The sequence below is a fragment of the Amblyomma americanum genome, chromosome 3 (genome assembly GCF_052857255.1).
Source record: "Amblyomma americanum isolate KBUSLIRL-KWMA chromosome 3, ASM5285725v1, whole genome shotgun sequence".
Lineage (NCBI taxonomy): Eukaryota > Metazoa > Arthropoda > Arachnida > Ixodida > Ixodidae > Amblyomma > Amblyomma americanum.
The window spans coordinates 107,936,663-107,950,302 of NC_135499.1; the positions used below are offsets into that span (position 1 = coordinate 107,936,663).

General features: G+C 47.3%; 1 protein-coding gene and 18 non-coding genes across 19 annotated transcripts; all 19 read left to right on the forward strand.

The window, feature by feature from the left end:
- The first annotated feature begins 1,845 nt into the window (after window positions 1-1,845).
- Window positions 1,846-1,917, forward strand: TRNAK-CUU (transfer RNA lysine (anticodon CUU)). The gene has a single exon. It is a non-coding gene; the product is annotated as a tRNA-Lys (tRNA).
- Window positions 1,918-2,318: 401 nt separating this feature from the next.
- On the forward strand, window positions 2,319-2,390 carry TRNAM-CAU (transfer RNA methionine (anticodon CAU)). The gene has a single exon. It is a non-coding gene; the product is annotated as a tRNA-Met (tRNA).
- A 102-nt stretch (window positions 2,391-2,492) lies between these two features.
- On the forward strand, window positions 2,493-2,564 carry TRNAM-CAU (transfer RNA methionine (anticodon CAU)). Its single transcript has one exon. It is a non-coding gene; the product is annotated as a tRNA-Met (tRNA).
- Window positions 2,565-2,667: 103 nt separating this feature from the next.
- Window positions 2,668-2,739, forward strand: TRNAM-CAU (transfer RNA methionine (anticodon CAU)). The gene has a single exon. It is a non-coding gene; the product is annotated as a tRNA-Met (tRNA).
- A 102-nt stretch (window positions 2,740-2,841) lies between these two features.
- On the forward strand, window positions 2,842-2,913 carry TRNAM-CAU (transfer RNA methionine (anticodon CAU)). Its single transcript has one exon. It is a non-coding gene; the product is annotated as a tRNA-Met (tRNA).
- A 159-nt stretch (window positions 2,914-3,072) lies between these two features.
- LOC144123213 (uncharacterized) lies at window positions 3,073-4,369 on the forward strand. The gene has a single exon (XM_077656087.1). The coding sequence runs from the start codon at window positions 3,073-3,075 to the stop codon at window positions 4,261-4,263; it is 1,191 nt and encodes a 396-aa protein (XP_077512213.1). The 3' UTR covers window positions 4,264-4,369.
- A 3,513-nt stretch (window positions 4,370-7,882) lies between these two features.
- TRNAM-CAU (transfer RNA methionine (anticodon CAU)) lies at window positions 7,883-7,954 on the forward strand. Its single transcript has one exon. It is a non-coding gene; the product is annotated as a tRNA-Met (tRNA).
- A 103-nt stretch (window positions 7,955-8,057) lies between these two features.
- Window positions 8,058-8,129, forward strand: TRNAM-CAU (transfer RNA methionine (anticodon CAU)). Its single transcript has one exon. It is a non-coding gene; the product is annotated as a tRNA-Met (tRNA).
- Window positions 8,130-8,231: 102 nt separating this feature from the next.
- Window positions 8,232-8,303, forward strand: TRNAM-CAU (transfer RNA methionine (anticodon CAU)). Its single transcript has one exon. It is a non-coding gene; the product is annotated as a tRNA-Met (tRNA).
- Window positions 8,304-8,405: 102 nt separating this feature from the next.
- TRNAM-CAU (transfer RNA methionine (anticodon CAU)) lies at window positions 8,406-8,477 on the forward strand. The gene has a single exon. It is a non-coding gene; the product is annotated as a tRNA-Met (tRNA).
- Window positions 8,478-8,988: 511 nt separating this feature from the next.
- Window positions 8,989-9,060, forward strand: TRNAM-CAU (transfer RNA methionine (anticodon CAU)). Its single transcript has one exon. It is a non-coding gene; the product is annotated as a tRNA-Met (tRNA).
- Window positions 9,061-9,163: 103 nt separating this feature from the next.
- Window positions 9,164-9,235, forward strand: TRNAM-CAU (transfer RNA methionine (anticodon CAU)). Its single transcript has one exon. It is a non-coding gene; the product is annotated as a tRNA-Met (tRNA).
- Window positions 9,236-9,337: 102 nt separating this feature from the next.
- On the forward strand, window positions 9,338-9,409 carry TRNAM-CAU (transfer RNA methionine (anticodon CAU)). The gene has a single exon. It is a non-coding gene; the product is annotated as a tRNA-Met (tRNA).
- A 2,977-nt stretch (window positions 9,410-12,386) lies between these two features.
- TRNAM-CAU (transfer RNA methionine (anticodon CAU)) lies at window positions 12,387-12,458 on the forward strand. The gene has a single exon. It is a non-coding gene; the product is annotated as a tRNA-Met (tRNA).
- A 102-nt stretch (window positions 12,459-12,560) lies between these two features.
- Window positions 12,561-12,632, forward strand: TRNAM-CAU (transfer RNA methionine (anticodon CAU)). Its single transcript has one exon. It is a non-coding gene; the product is annotated as a tRNA-Met (tRNA).
- A 103-nt stretch (window positions 12,633-12,735) lies between these two features.
- TRNAM-CAU (transfer RNA methionine (anticodon CAU)) lies at window positions 12,736-12,807 on the forward strand. Its single transcript has one exon. It is a non-coding gene; the product is annotated as a tRNA-Met (tRNA).
- Window positions 12,808-13,212: 405 nt separating this feature from the next.
- Window positions 13,213-13,284, forward strand: TRNAM-CAU (transfer RNA methionine (anticodon CAU)). Its single transcript has one exon. It is a non-coding gene; the product is annotated as a tRNA-Met (tRNA).
- Window positions 13,285-13,387: 103 nt separating this feature from the next.
- TRNAM-CAU (transfer RNA methionine (anticodon CAU)) lies at window positions 13,388-13,459 on the forward strand. The gene has a single exon. It is a non-coding gene; the product is annotated as a tRNA-Met (tRNA).
- Window positions 13,460-13,560: 101 nt separating this feature from the next.
- On the forward strand, window positions 13,561-13,632 carry TRNAM-CAU (transfer RNA methionine (anticodon CAU)). Its single transcript has one exon. It is a non-coding gene; the product is annotated as a tRNA-Met (tRNA).
- The last annotated feature ends 8 nt before the right edge of the window (window positions 13,633-13,640 follow it).

The window sequence follows — 13,640 nt, forward strand, 5'->3', positions numbered from 1 at the left end:
GGCGGGGTCGCCATGGCGTACCAGGATTGCACGACAAGTCTAATTGTCAACAAGGTTGTGGGTTCACGCATTCCAGTCAAACGCTCGGTGCGCCAGGGTTGCCCTCTTTCGCCACTGTTGTTTTGTTTGTATATAGAGTCATTTTGTTTGAGCGTTATACAGAGCGATTGTATGCGCGGCTTTAAACTACATCAGTTAGAAGTCCGACTGTTGGCTTATGCGGATGACATAGCCATGTTTTGTAATGATTACGACAGTGTAACACAGGCTGTTAAGTGTGTTAAAAGTTTTTGTGCGGCCAGTGGCAGCGCGGTAAACTGGAGTAAGTGCCTGGGATTCTGGCACGGGGATTGGCCGGAGGCCCCAGACACTTTTGCCAACATGAGTTTTACTACGACTCCTGTTAAATACTTGGGAGTTCCTCTTGAGTGTTACAAAGACAGCGAAGCCTACTGGAGGAGTGAAGTGGATAAAATTAGGGAAAGAGTGAATAAATGGAATGGATGGAATTGGTCAATGTTCTCGAGAGCCACAATTTGCAACATATTTTTAGTGAGCAAACTTTGGTATGTCCTTCAAGTCTTGCATTGCTCCAGGGTTCATATCCAAAAATTTCATCGGGTGTTTGCAGTGTTCGTGTGGGCATCTTCCTGGGAAAGATCAAGCCGCACCAATTTATTTCTACGAGTTCGAAATGGAGGACTCAGTTTGTCACATTTGTTTTTGAGACAGGTTGTCAATCGTTATTTATTTCTTCGGGACGTTAAGCACCCGTTTCTACACACTGTCTGTCAACTTCGCCTGGGGAAGCACTTGCCTAATATGGTTGTCTCTGCTGGCAGTATGCCCGGTGGAGTGCATGGTTTTCTACGCGAAGTTGTGGTTTCATGTAGGTTTTTGACGGCGCGGTTTTCACTCCAATACCTGAGTGAAGTCAACCGGAAAAAACTGTATAAAGACCTCTGTAGTGTGGTTCTCCCCGTGCCTTTATATCGGTCCCTCTACAGGGAAGGTATAGGTAACAAGGTACTAAAGCGTGTTAAGGCAATGTTAGTCCCGTCTGGTGTTAAGACTTTCTTTTTTAAATTACACACTGGAACTCTGACTGTCAAACCGTGGATGGCTGAAAAAGGTTTTTTTGTTCCCTGGGGTACTCACTGTATAATATGCAGAAAGGAGGAGACAATTGAGCATGTGTTCCTTGAATGCTGGGATGCTGTGTTACTTTGAGATGTGCTTCAGCGCACAATCAAAAAAGAATTTCCGCTTGATGGGTACGGAATTCGCTACTTGCCAATTGAAAGTGATGACGGTACCCCATTTGATTTGATCATGCTAATAGCCCTACACAGTATTTGGAAATGCAGAATGGCAGTAAGGCACGCCGATCTCGATGCAAGGCCGGCACGTCAATATTTCAAAGAAAGCATAAGCAACTTTGTTCAGGAGAAAAAGATGCTGGAATGTAGTCCAGAGTGGCTATCACGTGTTGAGTTATTATTGGCGAGGAAGGAATTTTAGTATGAGCGTGACCGCACAAGCTGGGCGGCCGTTGTTTTAACTAAGATGTTGATTGTGTTTTAGTGCTTATGTAAGAATATGTGTTTTCTTTTCATGTGGGTCAAAATACCGGCAATAAAGAAAAAAAAAACGTTGCAGTGCAGCGCAATCAGCAGAGTGGCGCAGTGGAAGCGTGCTGGGCCCATAACCCAGAAATCCGTGGTTAGAAACCACGCTCTGCTATTGTTTTGGTTTTTTCCTTGTATCCTCTTTTTTCAACAGTAGGATTGAATCTGTACTACAATTTGCATTCTAATATAGGGTACGCTGCAGTGCCGCGCAATCAGCAGAGTGGCGCAGTGGAAGCGTGCTGGGCCCTTAACCCAGAGGTCCGTGGATCGAAACCACGCTCTGCTATTGTTTTGTTTTTTTTTCTTCTATCCTCTTTTTTCAACAGTAGGATTCAATCTGTACTACAATTTGCATTCTAATATAGGGTACGTTGCAGTGCAGTGCGATCAGCAGAGTGGCGCAGTGGAAGCGTGCTGGGCCCATAACCCAGAGGTCCGTGGTTAGAAACCACGCTCTGGTATTGTTTTGGTTTTTTCCTTGTATCCTCTTTTTTCAACAGTAGGATTGAATCTGTACTACATGTTGCATTCTAATATAGGGTACGTTGCAGTGCAGCGCAATAAGCAGAGTGGCGCAGTCAGCCACATCTGACTGCGCCACTCTGCTTATTGCGCTGCACTGCAACGCAATCAATCTGTACTACAATTTGCATTCTAATATAGGGTACGTTGCAGTGCAGCGCAATCAGCAGAGTGGCGCAGTGGAAGCGTGCTGGGCCCATAACCCAGAGGTCCGTGGTTAGAAACCACGCTCTGCTATTGTTTTGGTTTTTTCCTTGTATCCTCTTTTTTCAACAGTAGGATTGAATCTGTACTACAATTTGCATTCTAATATAGGGTACGTTGCAGTGCAGCGCAATCAGCAGAGTGGCGCAGTGGAAGCGTGCTGGGCCCATAACCCAGAGGTCCGTGGATCGAAACCACGCTCTGCTATTGTTTTGGTTTTTTTCTTCTATCCTCTTTTTTTCAACAGTAGGATTGAATCTGTACTACAATTTGCATTCTAATATAGGGTACGTTGCAGTGCAGCGCAATCAGCAGAGTGGCGCAGTGGAAGCGTGCTGGGCCCATAACCCAGAGGTCCGTGGTTAGAAACCACGCTCTGCTATTGTTTTGGTTTTTTCCTTGTATCCTCTTTTTTCAACAGTAGGATTGAATCTGTACTACAATTTGCATTCTAATATAGGGTACGTTGCAGTGCAGCGCAATCAGCAGAGTGGCGCAGTGGAAGCGTGCTGGGCCCATAACCCAGAGGTCCGTGGTTAGAAACCACGCTCTGCTATTGTTTTGGTTTTTTCCTTGTATCCTCTTTTTTCAACAGTAGGATTGAATCTGTACTACAATTTGCATTCTAATATAGGGTACGTTGCAGTGCAGCGCAATCAGCAGAGTGGCGCAGTGGATTCGACTTCCGGCCACCGAGCGTGACGGACGCGTTATCATGAGCTCCGTCGGAGCGGTTTCAGCGGCACAGTCGGGCCGCGGTAACAGGTTTTTTGCGGCTACTGCCGATGATTACCAGGTTATTCTGCCCAATCTGCCATCCGGACGCATCGTCGCCAACACCGTTTTCATGCACGGCGATCCAAGAGCCCGGCCGTATCGTGTTGAAGACTACCGGGACACTTTGGCCAACCTTGGTGCGCTTCCCGACGTTGTGGCGTTGGGGGCGTATCAAATGAACCACGTGTGGGCTGTAACAATGACAACTGCTGATGCTGCTCAGAAGCTGCTTTTGGCCGTCGATGTGAAGGTAAAGGATCGCCCATGTTTGCTCATTGATCCGAATAACCGAGAGGTTCGCGTAAAGCTGCACTGGTTGCTGCATGGCGTTACCGACGAAGACGTTCGCGTGGCACTGTCGCCCTACGGGAAGGTGTTGGAAGTGACCCGGGAGAAGTGGCGGGCGCTCGGTGTCACTGAAAAAGGGTCGACGACTCGTACAGCTGGGCTAAAATTGCATGCCGACGTCAAAATAGACGATATTCCGCATCAGCTCAAGATAGCCGGAGAGCTAACTCTTGTTGTTGTGCCGGGCCGCGCTCCTCTGTGTCTGCGCTGCAAGAGCACCGGGCACATACGTCGCGACTGCAAAGTGCCGCGCTGTAGTCGTTGTCGTCGTTTCGGCCACGTCGATGGTGACTGCGCAAAGACGTACGCCAGCGTAGCCGGACCAGTGCAGGCAAACGACATATCGGACCACCTGATGGACGAGGAAGACTCAGAGGAAACAGCAAGGACGAGCCGTAACCTGGTTACGCAAGGTGCATCGTCGAACTTTCAAGGGGAACAACTAATTGACGGCGGAGATAAACCCGCAGACAACCGGCGACATGACGACGCAGAAGGCGGGAACGAGAAGGATGAGGCAAGCACTACGGGCCACCCCTCTCCCGGAGGAGGCGAGAAACCACCCACCGAGCCGGCACCAGTCACCGTGATGGACAGCGACAGTATTAGTGCCGCTGCAAAGCGACCTCACGACGCAGGCGAAAATGGGAAGGAGCTTAGTGTCGTTGCTGCAGACGAGCCGCCAGCCAAGACGACTGTTGGACGGCGTCCTTCATTTCGACCGCTGCCGAACACTTCGGCTGCGCGCAAGACGGCGGAAACGCCGCCTATGCCGCCGTGAGGACCGCCCTGTGCTAGCACACTTCGGATCAAACCGCAGTTGTGAGGTAAGCGCCATGCCCCCGGTTTTCTTTCCCGCCTTGCTATGATGACTATGGATAAGTCCATTCGTGTGGCAACATTAAATGTCCGAGGGCTTGCCTCAAGGAGGAAGCAGAGTCAACTGTACCGCCTGTTAAGCGACTTTGACCTTGACATTCTAGCAGTGCAGGAGACGAAAGTCGAGGGCGACGTGGAAACCGGGGGCATGGTGCAGCAATTCGTAGCGCGATACTGTGCTATTGTGAGCCATTCCGTGGGATATTCTTCAGGCTGCGCATTGTTGGTCCGACATAGTCTAGGAGCTAAAATAGAAGCCGTTACGTCATGCACGTCAGGACGGTTTATTGTATGTGATTTCTTGTTATCGTCCTTGGAGTGGCGTGTCATCTGTTTGTATGCGCCGACTGTTGCCGGGGAAAGGTGCAGGTTTTTTGAACAGCTAAAACAGTATACCCAGTGTAATAGGTTGGTCATTCTTATTGGTGATTTCAACTGCGTTCTTTCATCCCGGGACAAAACTAGCACCCGACCGTACAAGGATGCAAGCACGACTGCCCTAAATGAAATAATAGGGAACAGTAGTTTGGCGGATGTGGCTGAATGCCTAGGTGGTGGAAGAAATACGCAGTACACCCATTTTCAAGCTTCGAGTCACGCTCGTTTGGATAGAGCATACGTAAGCCTTGATTTGGTACCCTTTTGCAAGGAGTACCGAGTGAGCGCTGTTTCATTTACTGATCACTGCTTAGTCAGTTTTCTAGTAGCAAGCACGAAAGAAAGGAAAAGAAGCTTCGAGTGGCAGTTATGGAAATTGAATTCAAAATTACTGGATGATGAAATTTTTATGGCAGACGTGACGACGCAAGTTGATGCAATGAAACATATGGGTAATACGACGTACAGAGAAAAATGGGAGAACTTCAAACAGACAGTTAAAATGAAAGCATTGGAGCGGGCGAGCGCTATACGCAGACAAAAGGGGGCAGAGGAAAAAACGATGCGCAGAAACTTGGAAAAATTGATCAGTGAAGAGTGTAGTAGACCCGGCATGTTCATGGACGATATTCGCGCACTAAAGCATAAAATAGAGCAGTTCGACATCGAAAGATACCACGGTGCTCTGGTGCGAGCGAGAGCTGAAAAGCTGATAGCGGGGGAAGTTCCATCAAAAAGAGCGTTGGGCGCAGAAAAGTGGCAGGCGCGGCGCAATCAGATAGTGGAAATTGAAATTGGTGGAAAAGTTAGTGACACAGCAGAAGATATTGAGCGCGCTTTCTTCGAGCACTACAGTGGGTTATTTGCCAACTGCTCAGTTGACATTGATCGTTTCAAGAAGGACTTCCTTTGGTTGATGCCCAGCCTAGACGACAGTACGAAGGAACTATTGGAGGCAGCTATCTCAGTAGAGGAGGTGGAAAACGCTATTGAAAGCTTGCAGCCGGGGAAGTCTCCGGGCCCGGATGGTCTGACCTCAGCCTTTTACAAACGTCTAAAAGGAATAATTTCACCAGTTTTAGCTGCTGTCTATAATGAGGCATTCGATCTCAATGTACTGCCGCCGTCCTTCACATCCTCCCACACTGTTCTTATACCGAAATCAGAAGACCCCTCTGTATTGCGCAGAGTAACTTCTTACCGTCCAATTTGCCTCACAAATGGAGACTATAAGATAATGATGAAAATTTTGGCTAAGCGATTGCAGACAGTCATTACTGACCTGGTGGGGCCGCATCAAACGTGCGGAATTAAAGGCCGATCTATTTTCTCAAATATACATGTAGCGCGTAGTATCCTTGAGTGCTGCGACGCAATGGGCACACAAGTGGCAATGATCCAAATTGATCTGGAGAAAGCTTTCGATAGGGTGCCTCATGAAATTCTTCTGTGCATTCTAGATCATGTGAATGTGGGTAGAATTATTCGAGGCGGGGTCGCCATGGCGTACCAGGATTGCACGACAAGTCTAATTGTCAACAAGGTTGTGGGTACACGCATTCCAGTCAAACGCTCGGTGCGCCAGGGTTGCCCTCTTTCGCCACTGTTGTTTTGTTTGTATATAGAGTCATTTTGTTTGAGCGTGATACAGAGCGATTGTATGCGCGGTTTTAAACTACATCAGTTAGAAGTCCGACTGTTGGCTTATGCGGATGATATAGCCATGTTTTGTAATGATTACGACAGTGTAACACAGGCTGTTAAGTGTGTTAAAAGTTTTTGTGCGGCCAGTGGCAGCGCGGTAAACTGGAGTAAGTGCCTTGGATTCTGGCACGGGGATTGGCCGGAGGCCCCAGACACTTTTGCCAACATGAGTTCTACTACGACTCCTGTTAAATACTTGGGAGTTCCTCTTGAGTGTTACAAAGACAGCGAAGCCTACTGGAGGAGTGAAGTGGATAAAATGAGGGAAAGAGTGAATAAATGGAATGGCTGGAATTGGTCAATGTTCTCGAGAGCCACAATTTGCAACATATTTTTAGTGAGCAAACTTTGGTATGTCCTTCAAGTCTTGCATTGCTCCAGGGTTCATATCCAAAAATTTCATCGGGTGTTTGCAGTGTTCGTGTGGGCATCTTCCTGGGAAAGATCAAGCCGCACCAATTTATTTCTACGAGTTCGAAATGGAGGACTCAGTTTGTCACATTTGTTTTTGAGACAGGTTGTCAATCGGTATTTATTTCTTCGGGACGTTAAGCACCCGTTTCTACACACTGTCTGTCAACTTCGCCTGGGGAAGCACTTGCCTAATATGGTTGTCTCTGCTGGCAGTATGCCCGGTGGAGTGCATGGTTTTCTACGCGAAGTTGTGGTTTCATGTAGGTTTTTGATGGCGCGGTTTTCACTCCAATACCTGAGTGAAGTCAACCGGAAAAAACTGTATAAAGACCTCTGTAGTGTGGTTCTCCCCGTGCCTTTATATCGGTCCCTTTACAGGGAAGGTATAGGTAACAAGGTACTAAAGCGTGTTAAGGCAATGTTAGTCCCGTCTGGTGTTAAGACTTTCTTTTTCAAATTACACACTGGAACTCTGACTGTCAAACCGTGGATGGCTGAAAAAGGTTTTTTTGTTCCCTGGGGTACTCACTGTATAATATGCAGAAAGGAGGAGACAATTGAGCATGTGTTCCTTGAATGCTGGGATGCTGTGTTCCTTTGGGATGTGCTTCAGCGCACAATCAAAAAAGAATTTCCGCTTGATGGGTACGGAATTCGCTACTTGCCAATTGAAAGTGATGACGGTACCCCATTTGATTTGATCATGCTAATAGCCCTACACAGTATTTGGAAATGCAGAATGGCAGTAAGGCACGCCGATCTCGATGCAAGGCCGGCACGTCAATATTTCAAAGAAAGCATAAGCAACTTTGTTCAGGAGAAAAAGATGCTGGAATGTAGTCCAGAGTGGCTGTCACGTGTTGAGTTATTATTGGCGATGAAGGAATTTTAGCATGAGCGTGACCGCACAAGCTGAGCGGCCGTTGCTTTAACAAAGATGTTGATTGTGTTTTAGTGCTTATGTATGAATATGTGCTTTTTTTCATGTGGGTCAAAATACCGGCAATAAAGAAAAAAAAAAAAAAAGCAGAGTGGCGCAGTGGAAGCGTGCTGGGCCCATAACCCAGAGGTCCGTGGATCGAAACCACGCTCTGCTATTGTTTTGGTTTTTTTCTTCTATCCTCTTTTTTTCAACAGTAGGATTCAATCTGTACTACAATTTGCATTCTAATATAGGGTACGTTGCAGTGTAGCGCAATCAGCAGAGTGGCGCAGTGGAAGCGTGCTGGGCCCATAACCCAGAGGTCCGTGGTTAGATACCACGCTCTGCTATTGTTTTGGTTTTTTCCTTGTATCCTCTTTTTTCAACAGTAGGATTGAATCTGTACTACAATTTGCATTCTAATATAGGGTACGTTGCAGTGCAGCGCAATCAGCAGAGTGGCGCAGTGGAAGCGTGCTGGGCCCATAACCCAGAGGTCCGTGGTTAGAAACCACGCTCTGCTATTGTTTTGGTTTTTTTCTTCTATCCTCTTTTTTCAACAGTAGTATTCAATCTGTACTACAATTTGCATTCTAATATAGGGTACGTTGCAGTGCAGCGCAATCAGCAGAGTGGCGCAGTGGAAGCGTGCTGGGCCCATAACCCAGAGGTCCGTGGTTAGAAACCACGCTCTGCTATTGTTTTGGTTTTTTCCTTGTATCCTCTTTTTTCAACAGTAGGATTGAATCTGTACTACAATTTGCATTCTAATATAGGGTACGTTGCAGTGCAGCGCAATCAGACAATAAAGAAAGAGCTACCACTTGACGCGCAGGGAATTCGTTATTTAAGCACAGACAATGAGGATGGGGTACCATTTGATCTCATAATGCTCTTGGGCCTCCACAGTATATGGCGCTCCAGAATGGCAGGCTATTATTGTGACAAAGACGCACGACCTGCCCGAATTTATTTTCGGGAAAGAATGGACTGCTTTCTGGCCATCCAGAAAGCAGCTGCGGAGCCTCCCGAGTGGCTCTCGAGGCTAGAGCCGCTCTGTATGCTTCGTGAATTTTAGAATGACGAAGCCAGACTCATGCTGGCTGACCACGACAGTGTCTTATGTACATAGTGTTTTGTGTGTTTTTTGTTGAATGTTTTTTTTGGTTAAATGTTATGAGCCAAAGCCAGGCAATAAAGAAAAAAAAAAGCAGAGTGGCGCAGTGGAAGCGTGCTGGGCCCATAACCCAGAGGTCCGTGGATCGAAACCACGCTCTGCTATTGTTTTGGTTTTTTTCTTCTATCCTCTTTTTTTCAACAGTAGGATTGAATCTGTACTACAATTTGCATTCTAATATAGGGTACGTTGCAGTGCAGCGCAATCAGCAGAGTGGCGCAGTGGAAGCGTGCTGGGCCCATAACCCAGAGGTCCGTGGTTAGAAACCACGCTCTGCTATTGTTTTGGTTTTTTCCTTGTATCCTCTTTTTTCAACAGTAGGATTGAATCTGTACTACAATTTGCATTCTAATATAGGGTACGTTGCAGTGCAGCGCAATCAGCAGAGTGGCGCAGTGGAAGCGTGCTGGGCCCATAACCCAGAGGTCCGTGGTTAGAAACCACGCTCTGCTATTGTTTTGGTTTTTTCCTTGTATCCTCTTTTTTCAACAGTAGGATTCAATCTGTACTACAATTTGCATTCTAATATAGGGTACGTTGCAGTGCAGCGCAATCAGCAGAGTGGCGCTCAAGACTTCGTCCGTTGGCGCCTTGACTTCTGCAGGCTGCGCTGCCTGTTGCTGCCGCTTACTGCTGGGCTCCTCTACGCTTGTGGATATCTCCGTAGGGGGCACAGCAGGGGCCTTCTCCACGCTGTCCCCTGCCTCTGCTGCAGCGTCTTCCGCGTCAGCCTCGTCCATGACAAGTTCGGACGAAATGTCAGTGTTGACTGGGACGGCAGCACTCGCGTACGTGCGTACGCAGCTGCTTTCTTCGTGCCCGTAGCGACGACAGGCGCCGCATCGTGGAACCTTGCACTCACGGCGAATGTGCCCAGTACCGTGGCAGCGCAGACACGTGTTAAAGAAAAAGAACTACATTGCCAACTTGACTTGCTCGTAAGCCTGGAAAGTTCCCAGCCGGGAAGATATAAGAAAGAAATAAGAGATACAAAAAGTAAACTTGAGATTATCGAAAAAGACAAGTATACAGCTGCCATGATACGGGCCCGTGCTGAACGTCTCTGGGTTGACCAAGTACCTACTAAACGCTCGCTTAGTGACGAAAAGAAGTACGCGACTCAGAACGAAGTAAGACAAATCAGGTACAGAAACGAGGTAACGAATGATAGCAAAGTGATTCAGTTGGCGTTTGTTGAGCAGTATCGGGAATTGCTTGGGCGGCGACGGCTTGAAGAAGAGGGGTTTGCAAACACGTTCTTGTCCCGTATGCCAAAACTAGGAGACGATATAAAACAAGGGCTGGAGGTACCAATCAGCGTAAGCGAAGTGGGAAGAGCAATCGAAGAGCTGAGTGCCGGAAAATCTCCCGGTCCTGACGGCTTAGGTAGTGAATTTTATAAGAAGTTCAAAGCCGAACTCACCCAAGCTCTCCACTGCGTCTTCACCGAAATTTATGAGACAAAGAAAATGCCACCATCGTTTAAAACAGCACACGTGGTTTTAATACCCAAGAGTGAGGACCAGGCTAAACTTCTGTCCGTTGGGGCTTATCGGCCGATAAGCCTAACCAACGTTGACTATAAAGTGTTTATGAAGATTCTTGCCAACAGACTGCAAAAGGTCATAAAGGACCTTGTAGGGCCCCACCAAACGTGCGGTATTAAAGGTCGCACCATTGGAACAAATGTGCACATTGCTAGAACTGTTCTTGAATGCTGCGATGCCTTCGGGGGCCGAGTTGCCATGATACAGCTTGACCTTGCAAAGGCCTTCGATCGAGTGTCGCACGACATTCTTTTCGCCATTCTAGAATATGCCAACGTCGGCTCTGTGATAATACAAGGTGTACAGATGGCGTACGACAACTGTGTTACCCGAATTATAGTGAACAAACAGCTGACTGAACCTGTACCTGTGTGTTCTTCGGTCAGGCAGGGTTGCCCGCTCTCGCCTTTGCTCTTTGCGATCTACCTTGAGCCTTTTCTGTTATCACTGTTGCACAATGATGGGATCTGCGGTTTCACTCTTCTGTCGGCGCAAGTAAAAGTGCTTGCTTACGCTGATGATATTGCTGTTTTTTGCGCGGATCAAGAAAGCGTTAAAGAAGTTGTGAAAGTTGCGGGGGAATATTGCAAAAAGATTGGGTCCGAAATTAACTGGGATAAGTGCATAGGTTTTTGGCACGGTGATTGGGACAGCACACCTGCCGTGTTTGCTAACATGAAATGGACGACCGCCCCTGCGAAGTACTTGGGGGTACCCTTGGAGCACTATAAAAGCAGTACGGAGTTGTGGGGTGAGATAACGCAGAGTGCAAGGAGAAAAGCGGATGGCTGGAAAGGACGTGACCTTTCTGTTTTCGCGCGCGCAAGTGTGTGCAATGTATTTTTAATAGCCAGAATTTGGTATATATTGCAGTTTGTGCTCATTACCCGAGCAAACCTGCAGAAGCTGCATAGAGTGTTTGCTGTCTTTATTTGGAGCTCAAATTGGGAGCGAACAAGTCGAGTTAATCTGTTCCTTCCGGTCAAAAGGGGCGGCCTTGGTCTTTCTAATTTGTTTCTGAAGCAAGTTGTCTCAAGATTTTTGTTTCTACGTGATCAAACCGATCCCTTGTTGCGCACAATGTTGCAGGTGCGCTTAGGCAACGTGTTGCCGGAATTTGTTGTGTCCAGTTACCCGGCCACGAATCGTGCTGTAACAGGTTTTTTGCGTGAAGTTGTGGCAGCCTTTCGCACTTTGAGCGCTCACTTTTCTACACAGTATCTATCTGCTGTACCCAGGAAAAAACTGTACAAAGATTTGCTAGATATATTTATACCTGCTCCCTTATACCGTTCCTTTTGCTGCGGAGGCCCAGGCAAAGATGTGTTAAAGCGAGTTAAGAAGATGCCGGTAAGACCGACTGTGAAATCCTTTTTCTTTAAACTTCATACCGGTACCCTTCCGGTGAAAACATGGCTAAACGATAAAGGCATTTTTGTGCCCTGGACCACCGACTGCATACTCTGCAAAAAACCCGAGACCATCGAACATGTGTTTATCGACTGCTGGGACCCGGTTTTCCACTGGGACATCTTGCAAAGAACATTGAAGAAAGAACTACCTGTAACTCCTTATGGCATCCGGTTTCTACCTATAGAAAGTGAGGAGGTTCCTTACGACATGTTTATGCTACTGGGCCTCCACAGCATCTGGAAAACGAGAATGGCGGCCAGGCACGCCGACGCAAATGTGCGACCAGTGAGAGAAAACTTTATAGAAAGTGCAGTTTTCCTGAGAGATGTTCTCCGCAGTCAACCCCAGCCGCCGGACTGGGTGGCAGTTATGGATGAACTGATTAACATGAAAAAGTTTTAACCCATTGTCTCGGCCAAAGTGTGGCTTGAGATTTTTATGTATTGTTTACCGGTAATAAAGAAAAAAAAAGCAGAGTGGCGCAGTGGAAGCGTGCTGGGCCCATAACCCAGAGGTCCGTGGATCGAAACCACGCTCTGCTATTGTTTTGGTTTTGTTCTTCTCTCCTTTTTTTTCAGCAGTAAGATTCAATCTGTACTACAATTTGCATTCTAATATAGTCTACGTTGCAGTGCACCGCAATCAGCAGAGTGGCGCAGTGGAAGCGTGCTGGGCCCATAACCCAGAGGTCCGTGGATCGAAACCACGCTCTGCTATTGTTTTGGTTTTGTTCTTCTCTCCTTTTTTTTTCAGCAGTAAGATTGAATCTGTACTACAATTTGCATTCTAATATAGTCTACGTTGCAGTGCACCGCAATCAGCAGAGTGGCGCAGTGGAAGCGTGCTGGGCCCATAACCCAGAGGTCCGTGGATCGAAACCACGCTCTGCTATTGTTTTGGTTTTTTTCTTCTCTCCTTTTTTTTCAGCAGTGAGATTCAATCTGTACTACAATTTGCATTCTAATATAGTCTACGTTGCAGTGCACCTCAATCAGCAGAGTGGCGCAGAATGGCAGGCTATTATTGTGACAAAGACGCACGACCTGCCCGCATTTATTTTCGGGAAAGAATGGACTGCTTTCTGGCCATCCAGAAAGCAACTGCGGAGCCTCCCGAGTGGCTCTCGAGGCTAGAGCCGCTCTGTAGGCTTCGTGAATTTTAGTATGACGAAGCCAGACTCATGATGGCTGACCACGACAGTGTCGTATGTACATAGCGTTTTGTGTGTTTTTTGTTGAGTGTTTTTTGTGTAAATGTTATGTGTCGCAGCCAGGCAATAAAGAAAAAAAAAAAAAAAGCAGAGTGGCGCAGTGGAAGCGTGCTGGGCCCATAACCCAGAGGCCCGTGGATCGAAACCACGCTCTGCTATTGTTTTGGTTTTGTTCTTCTCTCCTTTTTTTTTCAGCAGTAAGATTCAATCTGTACTACAATTTGCATTCTAATATAGTCTACGTTGCAGTGCACCGCAATCAGCAGAGTGGCGCAGTGGAAGCGTGCTGGGCCCATAACCCAGAGGTCCGTGGATCGAAACCACGCTCTGCTATTGTTTTGGTTTTGTTCTTCTCTCCTTTTTTTCAGCAGTAAGATTCAATCTGTACTACAATTTGCATTCTAATATAGTCTACGTTGCAGTGCACCTCAATCAGCAGAGTGGCGCAGTGGAAGCGTGCTGGGCCCATAACCCAGAGGCCCGTGGATCGAAACCACGCTCTGCTATTGTTTTG

Coding starts and splice junctions, on each gene's coding strand:
- LOC144123213 (XM_077656087.1), top strand. CDS start 3,073: ATGAGCTCCGTCGGAGCGGTTTCAGCGGCACAGTCGGGCCGCGGTAAC.